This window comes from Triticum dicoccoides, chromosome 2B (genome assembly GCF_002162155.2).
Source record: "Triticum dicoccoides isolate Atlit2015 ecotype Zavitan chromosome 2B, WEW_v2.0, whole genome shotgun sequence".
Classification (NCBI taxonomy): Eukaryota; Viridiplantae; Streptophyta; class Magnoliopsida; order Poales; family Poaceae; genus Triticum; species Triticum dicoccoides.
In genome coordinates, this window is record NC_041383.1 from 186,219,390 (window position 1) to 186,230,476 (window position 11,087).

Sequence of the window (11,087 nt, forward strand, 5' to 3'; positions counted from 1 at the left end):
CTACTCTTAAAAATTGAGGCCCAACATGCTTCTCGGCCTGCTAAAGGCCCATGGTGTCTTCTGGGCCAACACATGCCAGCAGAATATTCAGCATGTTAATAGCCCGAAGCTACATGGGCCGAACTAAAGTTGGGCACGCTAAAGGCCCATTGGAGTTATGGGCGGCATACAGTGTCCATGAAGGGCCCATACGGCAGGTCTGCCGCAGGCCCCAATACAACTTGTTGCGAGCCGACCCAATTATGGCCCGCTGAATGCAGGTGTAACACCCCGATAATTATGCTACAATGAATCCCTTACTAATGCCACGCCATCCCATTTTGCTAAGCTTAATCTCTCCTGGTTAAAACCTAAGTCAAATTTAAACTTAAATACAAGTCAAATTTGTAATTCTTCAAAAGGTAAATTTAAAATGTTCGTTGGGTTGTAAATATTCACTAACTAATTTTCATGAAGAAACCAATATTTCTTCTTATTATTAAAACTCCCTTATCTTCATTTAAAACAGAACCAACACCGTTAAATTGAGCTTTTTTGATTTAAACAAATAGTTAAACATTTCAAGATAAATTGAAACTGTTTGTGATAGCTCAAAATGTTGTCTCATATTTATGTGCCAATACGAGCGTTGTGCATCGCCCTCTTCTACAAATACATGCAGAATACAGTAGCGTCATACCCCTTGGCACCGATCGCGACGGGTACTGACGGAGCTGATTACGGCCTCCAGCTAGCCCGGCCACCAAAGGCCATTTTCGAGATAAAAGCAGTGAGTTTAGTGAATCCAAATGTTGCTGACCATTCAAGTAGATAACGAATTTATAAAGCCTCTTCAACCTGATACATTTGCTATGGTGAATATATTTTTCTTAAATAAAGGAGCTAGTAAATTTAGTTTTTCTATTATTTTCAATTTCATTTACTTGTATACCATTAGCAATCACATATATAGTTCTGCAAGATTATAGTCTACCCAATCAGTAACTCAGGCTTGATTTCCAGCAGCGACACCTAATCAATGCCGGCATAAGTTCTTTATCCTTCTGATGATACAACAGAGTCTAGCAAGAGAACTTAAAAAACTTCAACACGGAGTCTACAACAATTTCTCCACGCCACCGACTATTCCTCGTCCGAACTCTCATACGCTAAACCAAGTAAGCTTACAGCTGCATGCTGCGACTTGGCCTCCGCTGGATCACCTGGTTTTGACAGAGGTTGCACAAAGCTGACTGGCCCTTGAGACGGTTCATTTTCACCTTCAGGCGTAGACATTTTCCTCACAGAATCTTCTTGTTCCTGCTTAGGTCTATCGCCCTCTGCTGTTTGTCGAGGGCTGCTGACTTTTGCTCGCTTTGGTTTGATCTCAACAATCTTCTTCAAGAGATCACGTTGCCTGCCCATAACAAGGTATGTGCCAAATCAGAAGGCAAAAGTATCATTGATGGAAACAGAGTCTTTTCTCGCACACGGCTTACCTTATATCACTTTTGGGTCTAGGCTCGACGCGAAGAGCCGCAGGAATAGGAGGTGCAGAATCAGCTAGAACTGCTGCTTGGTAATGCCAGAGTTAAAGAAATCAAACAAACAAACTGACAGAGTTATCGAAATGTGGAATGCTGCAAGCTGCGATAAGATGCAAAACTACCCCTAGGCATGTGAATATTGTGCTGCAACTGCATGGCCAATGACAAGAAATCAAATAATAGATGTGGAAAATAGCATGCATGCATAGCGAGAACGCTTGGATTATACTAAAGATTGTCTTGTAAAACGTGTGGGAGATGCTATAATGTACTATCATGCAAGAGAGGATATCTTAAAGGCAGCAAATGCCCGCTTCTCTGTACGACGGAGGAGACGCTCTGCATCTTCCTCAGCCTCCATTTGCTCTTTAAGGTAAAGCAAATCATCACTGTCCAATGCTGAACAACATCAAAGTAAACAAGGTTAACAAGGAGCCAGCACGAATTCTTCATTAAAGACGCATGAAATACCTCCTCGCCCATGAAGGTAGCCTCCCCGCTCACCAGCAACATCCTGCATCTGTTGGCATCAACCGCCCAGTAGAAAGCCAAAATCCCTGTCAGGGCATGTTATCAGAACATCGTAAATCAATGCCTATTGCAGACACACTGAGTAATGGGATCAATTTTTCAAGAAGAGCGAGTAATCTCATGGCCACAAGCCCACAACTGACAGCAAGTTAGATACTGTTCCGAACACAACACTGATCAGAGCAGATAATGTATGCTACCTAAACCTAACACAGCCTTGATCTTTTTCCTGATCACATCGAATGATTTCTCACAATCTAAAGTAAACTCCCTGAATTTAAGCTCATTGGTACAAACATATCAAAGGCCTTCTGCACTTATCTATATCTGTACCCAGCACAATACCGTGTCAAAACTCAAAAACAGACCACTTTCTTTCCATGACCCTCATTTCAAATATCAAAACTATCCAATATTCGATGTGAGAATCGATAATGTAACTTAGATTTTGGCAGCTAAACTAATTTCCTAAAAAATAAGATACCTACCAGGACAGTGCTACTAAGTAATTATAACTCAATTTATTCACAATTTAATCAGAATTATTTTTGCAAGAGCATTCCGGTTAACCTTTGCTACCATGCGCTGGAAGGTGACATCCTCATCGTCGATCTTGTCCTTTCCCTTCCCATACTTTCTATCTGCATATGCATAAGCACAAAGGTGATGATTTGATTTAGGAAAATGTCCAATAAACCAAAAAGGAGAAGAACCACTTGTCCACACTGGGACTGGAGAATGATGAAATCACTAACCTTTAGGGTCGCTGAGGTTAGTGTACTCACGAACCTCACGTCCAGACATGTCTGAGAGCTCAGGTAGCCCTATTTATATTCAGATCCAACATTAGGTACAATTTTTCGAACCGAGAAGGGTAAAAGTTTGAACAGAGTTTTTTGAAAAAACAATAATTGGTATAGGAAAAACAATAAAGAACCTTTCAAAGAGAAATGGTATGACTCAACTGAGTCAACCAATTGGCAATTTCACTCAAGCAATGAATTGGTAGTTGAGCTCTTACTGTCTCAAACTACCGTCCAAACACAAATGGTGTTAACTTGTCATGGCTGGCAGTTTCTAACTTTAGCAATCCTGTGACTTTGTTGTCAGAAAGTACTTTTTCTATAAGACAACTTGACATCTCAATACATGGCAACTGAATGTGCTATACTGTACAACATTTGCAATCTGGACATGTGACAGATAATTTTAACAACTATTTATGATGGACCCAGTATCCAGTATTGGATCCATCTCCTATGCTCATTCTCTGAGCTCTTACAGTAAAGGACATTCAAATGAGCATAGGAGATGGATCCAATACACTCCTGGTACAGTGATTTTAGCTCATAAAAAGCAGAATAATTTGGCAGGAGATGATGTATGCAAGTGTTTGAGGATGTTTGTTGCAGCTGTGGGCGAGCCTGGGGCATGTGATCAAGATGCAGTTTCAGGTGTGGCTGATAAGACAGATGCAATGCAAGGTGCAAACAGGACATAATTAGTGATGCAGCAAAATCAGCATCAAGGTTGGTGAAGGAATCCCCAAATTTGAAGCAGTCACCCAGAGGCAGACTTGATGTGAGGCTTGGGGTTTGGGGGCTACGCCGAAGTCAAAATTCATCCGATAAGTAAATGGGCCAACAATTTGAGTAGTCCCCTATCCTAAAGAAATACGATGCTCTGCCCTCTCGGCCATCAATCAGAGACAAAAAAGGAGAAATAACTAGCAGCTCAATCAGATCTGAGGCTTGCTCTTCCCTAGCTCTAGGTCGTCAATCTGTTAACTAAGCATGTGATACTACTGCCACCAATGTAGCACAATCATTTTCTTCAGACCTTTTTTGTTTCAAATAACTTGCTTCTACTTGCTGGGTGCCACCCTGCCAACTCCCAATGATGCCAAGCAGGGCACTCCAATTTAATAACCAATTGTAATGCGAGAGCTGGAGGAGCCAATGGATACTCAACCCTAGCTGCTCAGGCAAACTGGGTCGGTAGATAATACATGAGATAATGAGGGGACGAAATAACAGAGTCAATACGCAATAACAGGCTACTCTTAAGTCTTAACCCTAGGTTGGGCAGGGGCAGTGGAGGCGCGCGCATCCACCCGCGAAGGGAGGGCGACGGCCGACGGAGAAACCGAGGAAGGCGAGGCCTACCTCAATCTGATGCGGTGCGTCGGAGAGAGGTGGGCGTTGCGGCGGCGGAGGAGTCCAACTTGCGGCGGACCGGGCAGAGCGTGTCGCCGTGTCGCTCGGGAGGAAGAGGGACGCCGCTGACCGCTTGGCACGGAGAGAGAGGGAGGAGAGGAAAATAATAGAAGATACTCTAGGAAAATTACTTCCAAACGGATCGAACCCAACAGCCCCTAGGTTGGAAATCGGCCCGCAACGCTGATCGTTTCCTCTGGACGGCCCATTAGCTCTCGGCCATTCCTACGTTTTTTTCACCGGTTCGCCTCGTTGACTCGTACTCGAGCACTGAACAAAGAGAGCAGCGGCGGCGCCCCCTCCCCATCCGGCGTTTCTCTACCTTCCCCTAAAAACTCCGTCGATCCCTCCGGCGAAGTCCTCTCCCGCTTTCCTACATCGGGTCTCCTCTGACCACCCTTGTGCGACATCCTACTCCAAAAAAAAGGCGGTCAGGTGCGCCCCTGCTCTCTTCGCATGAAGCAATCCAGTACTCCGAATGCCCCCCTGCCAACGGTGCTGCTGGCCACGGCGCTTTGTAACGCCCCATTCCAATTTGGTTGCAGGATTTGAAAAAATAGTCACTCCATCACCAGGTATGTGTACTTACTACAGAAAAAATATATAGTCAACTTCTCCATCACCAGCTTCAGCAATGTTTTGGTTTTATTTCTTTCATCCTATGTTCGCTTTCGCTAAAATTGGGCGTTCACCGCTCCAAATGGGCTGTTGCAACTTCCAAGGAATTCAAACTTGGTCCTGTTCTCTCCTCCAGCGCACCAGCTTCTCCAGGAACTCTTTCACCTGAGAACAATTAAAATTATTTAGCATTCAATTTGTTGGATACAGCCAAAAAGATTACTCCTACATGCATACTCGTGAGCCTAGATTCATTACCTCACTGGGGTTCTTTAGAGAGTACTCAGCTGCAGTCCTCTTGCGCCACTTGCAGACGCGGATTCCAAATCCACCTTCCTCAGAAAGCACCTGAATGCAACAAAGTAGATTTTTTTTCCCATCTAAATGAAGCTTTAAATCCATTAGGTTTCACTGTTCAGATGATGTTCTGAAGTTTTTTACCTTAAAAGCGTCTTCATCGGTCTTATCATCACCAATATAGATTGGTAAGATCCGAGAGCTGCCCCAGCTATGTTTGTTGGTGAGCTGCTGGAGGAGGTACTTGACGGCGTCTCCCTTGTCGAATTTCGGCCCTGGACGAACCTCTCGAACCTATAGAAAATGTTATAACATTCAAACCCGATTAAATATTCAAAGAAACTGAATAAATACACAACATTTAGGGCTAAGGTAATACAAAACTACAAGTATAGGGGATTTTAACTAATACCCACCAGTCTACGACTAAGTATAGTAACAGAAAAGCACACAACTGCTCTAATTGGCCACTTAATGATAAACATGACGAGTGGGTCCCGGGGGTCACAAAAAAATGAAATATTTTATAAAAAAATCTGTATAGTACTTCTAAGATTAAGCCAATTTGACTGATTTTTTTTAAAAAAATAAAAAATACCTTTAAAAGCCAGTAATTCAGTCCATCTTGTATAATCAACCTGGGAAAATTTTCGCCCATTTTGCCCAACTGGTTAAAGTTTATACAGTTTTTGGTAAGACTCGGCCAAACTTGTTTCAAACATTCAAAGTTTTCAAAATAATCGGAAAAAAATTCCAGTAACCCAATACATCTTTAGTGATAAATTCGGGAATGTTTCGGCCTATTTTGCCTAGTCGTTTTTAAATCTGTAAAATTTTCATAAGATTGGCCAATTTTGGTTATGCAAAATCCTTAAAAAAATCCAGTAATTCTATGCATCTCCAATGATAAATGTGGCAAATTTGCAGCCCGTTTTGCTTAGCCGTTTTAAAGGCTGGGACAGTTTGAGATTCAACCAAATTTCATTCAAAAAATAATTATTCAAAATGGTCTGGAAAATTTCATTTAATTCAATACATATTCAATAATGAATCTGGAAACATTTTAGCCCTTTGGCAAGCTGTTTTAGAGTTTGGAAAATAGTTGCAAGATTCAGCCAAATTTGTTTCAAAATGTCAAAGTTTTCAAATAAATCAGGAAAAAATCCGTAAGTTTCACCCATGTTTCCTAGCTGTTCTAATTGTTGGACAATTTTTTGTAAGATTCACCCAATTTGGTTCAAAATTTTGAAGTCCTAAAAAGTCCGGAAAAATTCCAGTGGTTGGAGTTATTTTCTCTCATAATTTTGGGAAATTTAGAGCCCATTTTCCCCATCTGTTTTAAAGTTTAGGCGGTTTTGTAAGATCCGGCCAAGTTTGTTTAAAAATTCAAGTTTGCAAAGAAATCTGGAAAACATTCAACCAGTTGGAGTTATTTCTCTCATCATTCTGGGAAATCTTCAGCACATCTACAAAAGCCATTTGTGGCAGAATAAAAATCCAAGTTTGAATATTGTGTATATGCAAGTCCATCTTAATCAACTAGTTTGGTCAAGTGTTGCACTATATTCATGTAGAACACACATGCATAGAGCGAGATTACAAATAGTCAACATAACCTAGGACAAGTTTTTCTAGTTGAATACACCAAATAATTCAACATAACCTAGGACAAGTTTGTAGCCAAAATACACCCAATAGTTCAGCATAATCCGGGACAAGCTCCTCAGGGGAGAGAAGTGGGGGCAGTAGTCGGTACATGTCGTCTTCTCTGACGCCGGCGCGGTAGCCCCTACGGTCTCTAGTGCACGGGAACGTGCCTATGCCTGAGTGATGGAGGGATCGAGAGGGGACAGACATCAGGGTTGGGCCGGTTAGGAGGTCGGGGAGAATGTTGGTATCAAGGAGCTCTAATATGTGCTTTGTTTGAGTTGGAGACCAGGTTCGACTCATATCGTGTCGGCTCAAGCCGAGGTTTGGAGGTCGAGGCCAAAAAAACTAGCCAAGCCAAATTTGAATATATGAATGATTGGGACCCGGCCAACTCTGCTTATCTGGTCTCAACATAGTTGGTCCCAAGCCCGGTAAAGGAGGAGGGTTGTAATAGAGTTGGTGAGCTAACGTCAAAACTCAACCACTCTTATGGAGATGAAACCCAGAAGAACACCGTTGGGGTGTAACCCTCTTAGCAACATGACGTATTGTAACTCGGGTGTGGTGTTAAATGGACAAGGATCAGGTTGTCACCCCCTTGGTCGCCCGCTGAATCTTGATGTGGATACGATGAGAGTGAGGATCGGGTCATCACGTCCTTAGTGGCGCGCTACATCAACGTCCGGATGTACTGAGAAATGAGCAAGGGTCTTCGCATTTGTCTCGACGAGTGTGAACGGTAAGGAAGCTAGCCGAGCCTAGTAGGATTCACATAGGTAGCTGGAACGTTGGGTCGCCGATGGGTAAGCTACGGGAGTTGGTTGATACAACGGTGAGGAGAGGTGTTGATATCCTATGCGTCCAAGATACTAAATGGAATGGACAAAAGGCGAAGGAGGCGGAGGGTACCGACTTCAAGTTGTTGTACACGGGGACAACTATGAATGAAAGGACTAGGCATCTTGATCAACAAGAGCCTCAAGTATGGAGTGGTAGACGTCAAGAGGCAACTGGCCGAGGTATCCTGGTCAAGCTGGTCATTATGGACTTGGTTCTCAATGTTATCAGCGAGTATGCCCCGCAAGTAGGCCACAATAGAACACCAAGAAGGAGCTCTGGGAAGGCCTGGAGAACATGGTTAGGAATGTACCTATTGGCGAGAAGCTCTTCATAGGAGGAGACCTCAATGGCCATGTCGGTACATCTAACACAGGTTTTGAAGGGGTGCATGAGGGCTTTGGTTATGATAGCAGGAATGAAGGAGAGGATGTCTTAAGCTTCGCTTTAGCCTATGACATGATCGTTGCTAACACCCTCTTTAGAAAGAGAGAATCCTAGCCAGTGCTTTTTAGTAGTGGTTAGCTAGATTGATTTCGTCCTCTCAAGAAGAGAAGACAGTCGTGCTTGCCCAGATTGTAAAGTGATGCCTGGAGAGTGTTGTCTCTCAACATAAGCTTGTGGTGGCTGACTTCCACTTTCGTATTCATGTCCAGCGAGAAGCGTGCCAAAGTCGCTAGAATGAAGTGGTGAAGCTCAAGGAGGAGGCAGCTCAGGCTTTCAAGAAGAGGTTACTAAGGAGGGCCCTTGGGAGGAAGGAGATGATGCAAACAATATGTGGATGAAGATGGCGACTTGTGTTGGGGAGGTGGCTTTCGAGCAGTTTGGGTTACCAACGGAAGTAGAACTGAAGCTAAAGATACCTAGTAGTGGAAGGATGATGTCCAAAAGGCTATTAAGGAGAAGAAAGACTATTTCATACACCTACACCTGGATAGGAGGTAGACAATATATAGAAGTACAAGGTAACAAATAGGTCTGCAAAGCAAGCTATGAGTGAAGTAGGGGGTTGGACGTATGAGGACCTCTACTACCGTTTAAACACGAAGGAAGGCGAAAGGGACACCTATAAGTTGGCGAAGATCCGGGAGAAGAAGACGAGGAATGTCAACCAAGTCAAATGCATCAAGATGGGTGCAGATCGGCTTCTAGTGCAGGACGAGGAGATCAAGCATAGATGGCGAGAGTACTTCGACAAGATGTTCAATGGGGAGAATGAGAGCTCTACCATTGAGCTGGATAACTCCTTTGTTAGGACCAACGGGCGTTTTGTGTGATGAATCTAGGAGTTTGAGGTCAGGGGTCTAATTATATCCCCATTGAGGTGTGGAGGGGCCTTGGAGACATAGTGATAGTATGACTAACTAAGCTTTTCAACCTCATTTTTTGGTCAAACAAGATGCCCGAAATAAGTATGCGGGGTATATTAGTACCAATGTTCATGAACAATGGGGGTGTTCAGAGGTGTACTAATTACCATGGAATTAAGCTGATGAGCCATACAATGAAGCTATGGGAGAGAGTCATTGAGCACCGCTTAAGAAGAATGATAAGCATGACCAAAAATCAGTTTGGTTTCATGCCTCCAAAGTCGGCCATGGCAGCCATTTTCTTAGTACAACAACTTATTGAGCTATACATGGAGCAAAAGGAGGATTTGCATATGGTGTTCATTGACTTGAAGAAGGTCTATGATAAGATACCTCAAAATGTCATGTGGTAGGGCTTGGAGAAACACAAATTCCCAATAAAGTACATTGCCCTCATCAAGGACATGTACAATAATGTTGTGATAAGTGTACGAACAAGTTATGGAGAAATTGATGACTTTCCAATAAAATAGGACTGCACCAAGGGTCAGCTTTGAGCCCTTGCCTTTTTTGCTTTGGTGATGGATGAGGCCACAACGGATTACAAGGAGATATTCCATGGTGTATGCTCTTTGCGGATGATGTGGTACTAGTCGACGATAGTCAGATGGGGGCTAATAGGAAGTCAGAGCTGTGAAGACAGACTTTGGAATCGAAGGTTTTAGGCTTAGTACAACTAAAACTAAGTACATGAGGTGCGGTTTTCGTGCTGTTAGGCATGGGGAGGAGGTTAACCTTGATGGGCATATGGTATCTCAAAAGGATACCTTTCGATGTTTTGGGTCAATACTGCAGAAGGATGGTGATATCGATGAAGATGTACGCGATCGAATCAAAGTTGGATGGATGAAGTGGTGCCAAGCTTCTGGCGTCCTCTGTGATAAGAGAGTGCCACAAAAGCTAAAAGGCAGGTTCTATAGGACAACAATTCGTCATGCGATATTGTATGGCGTTGAATGTTGGCTAACTAAAATGCGACATGTCCAACAGTTAGGTATTGCAGGATGCACATGTTGGGATGGATGTGGCAACACAAGAAAGGGTCCGGTACGGAATGATGATTTACGGAGTTGGGGTGACACCGATTGAAGAGAAGCTTGTCCAACATCATATGAGATGGTTTGGGCATATACAACGCAGGTCTCTAGAAGTGCCAATGCATATCGGATGGTTAAAGCGTGTTGATAATGTCAAGAGAGGTCGGGTTAGACCAAACTTGGCATAGGAGTCCGTAAAGAGAGATATGAAGGACTGGAATATCACCAAAGAACTAGCCATGGACAGGGGTGCGTGAAAGTTAGCTATCCATGTGCAGAACCACTCCAACTTGTTTGGGACTAAACGGCTTTGTTGTTGTACTTTTTAAGTGGCTGGTGAGAGAAATTGTGGGTATCTTTTTCTTGAAAAAAGAAGACTTGTGGGTATCAGTTAAAATTCCCTAGAGTTGTGGTTTTGTGTTAGATCAGCCCCAAATATTGTGTATTTGTGCGATTTCCTCTAACTCTACTTACCTTTTTACCGTTGGTCACCTTGAGTTTGGGAAATTCTTCTGTCACAATTCTCATCACGATGTTCTTAAGTAAGTCCTTATCCTGCCAAAAAGGGAGGCCAAACGTGAGATGGATTTTCTCAATATAGCGAGGCAACAATGTTAAAACTTGAGTTCAGTTTTACCTTTTCCCTGCGAACTTCCCGGTAGTGCACAGAAACGCAGAACTTGTTGTTTTCCACACTGGCACCTTTGATCTCTCTGACAGCCTCTTTTAGACGCTCTGTGGCCTATTGTGCATGCAGTGTATTAGTATTTCCATAATTCAATCAACTTGAATAACCAATATGCAAACTAATAACTGATTGTAGTATATACCTCAGCTATTATCGGTAAATACTCGCTGTTAGGTTGGAAGGGATCTGTTCCGTCATTCTGCAGTAGAACATTTACAAAACTTAGGAGCGTTAAAGGCAAACGAAGCATGATTTTTGTGATAAGCATTATAATAAGTATGGGAGTTAATTACATCTGCAGTACAACAGCTTGTAGC

The 11,087-nt window shown here is 43.0% G+C and overlaps 2 protein-coding genes across 4 annotated transcripts in view; both read right to left on the reverse strand.

Moving 5' to 3' along the window:
- Positions 1–949: 949 nt before the first annotated feature.
- Positions 950–4,364, reverse strand: LOC119362967. 3 transcript variants are annotated; one of them, XM_037628256.1, is made up of 7 exons: positions 4,223–4,364; positions 2,813–2,881; positions 2,628–2,698; positions 1,998–2,046; positions 1,819–1,925; positions 1,479–1,555; positions 950–1,396 (listed from the first exon to the last, which is right to left on the reverse strand). In XM_037628256.1, the coding sequence occupies exons 2-7, from the start codon at positions 2,859–2,861 to the stop codon at positions 1,123–1,125; spliced, it is 627 nt and encodes a 208-aa protein (XP_037484153.1). In that variant the 5' UTR covers positions 2,862–2,881; positions 4,223–4,364; the 3' UTR covers positions 950–1,122. The 3 variants fall into 3 exon arrangements, with proteins under 3 accessions (XP_037484153.1, XP_037484152.1, XP_037484154.1); XM_037628255.1 differs by having other exon boundaries at positions 1,479–1,558; XM_037628257.1 differs by lacking the exon at positions 4,223–4,364 and having other exon boundaries at positions 1,479–1,558; positions 1,998–2,083; positions 2,813–2,880.
- Positions 4,365–4,854: 490 nt separating this feature from the next.
- The window catches only part of LOC119360763, a 16,527-nt gene continuing 10,294 nt past the window's right edge, over positions 4,855–11,087 (reverse strand). Inside the window, exons 6-11 of the mRNA XM_037626270.1 lie at positions 10,913–10,969; positions 10,720–10,824; positions 10,557–10,637; positions 5,333–5,482; positions 5,150–5,239; positions 4,855–5,056 (exon numbers count right to left, since the gene is read on the reverse strand). Of these exons, the coding sequence (XP_037482167.1) occupies positions 5,000–5,056; positions 5,150–5,239; positions 5,333–5,482; positions 10,557–10,637; positions 10,720–10,824; positions 10,913–10,969 (540 nt within the window). The 3' untranslated portion in view covers positions 4,855–4,999. The remainder of the gene's footprint in view (positions 5,057–5,149; positions 5,240–5,332; positions 5,483–10,556; positions 10,638–10,719; positions 10,825–10,912; positions 10,970–11,087) is intronic.

What these genes read in the sequence shown, in the direction of transcription:
- LOC119362967 (XM_037628255.1), bottom strand. Translation starts at nt 2,861, where the DNA reads ATGTCTGGACGTGAGGTTCGTGAGTACACTAACCTCAGCGACCCTAAA. An exon ending in CTACCTTCATGGGCGAGGAG is followed by an intron (nt 1,926 to 1,997) that starts GTATTTCATGCG and finishes GATGTTGTTCAG; the next exon opens with CATTGGACAGTGATGATTTG. An exon ending in GGGCATTTGCTGCCTTTAAG is followed by an intron (nt 1,559 to 1,818) that starts ATATCCTCTCTT and finishes CTCTGGCATTAC; the next exon opens with CAAGCAGCAGTTCTAGCTGA.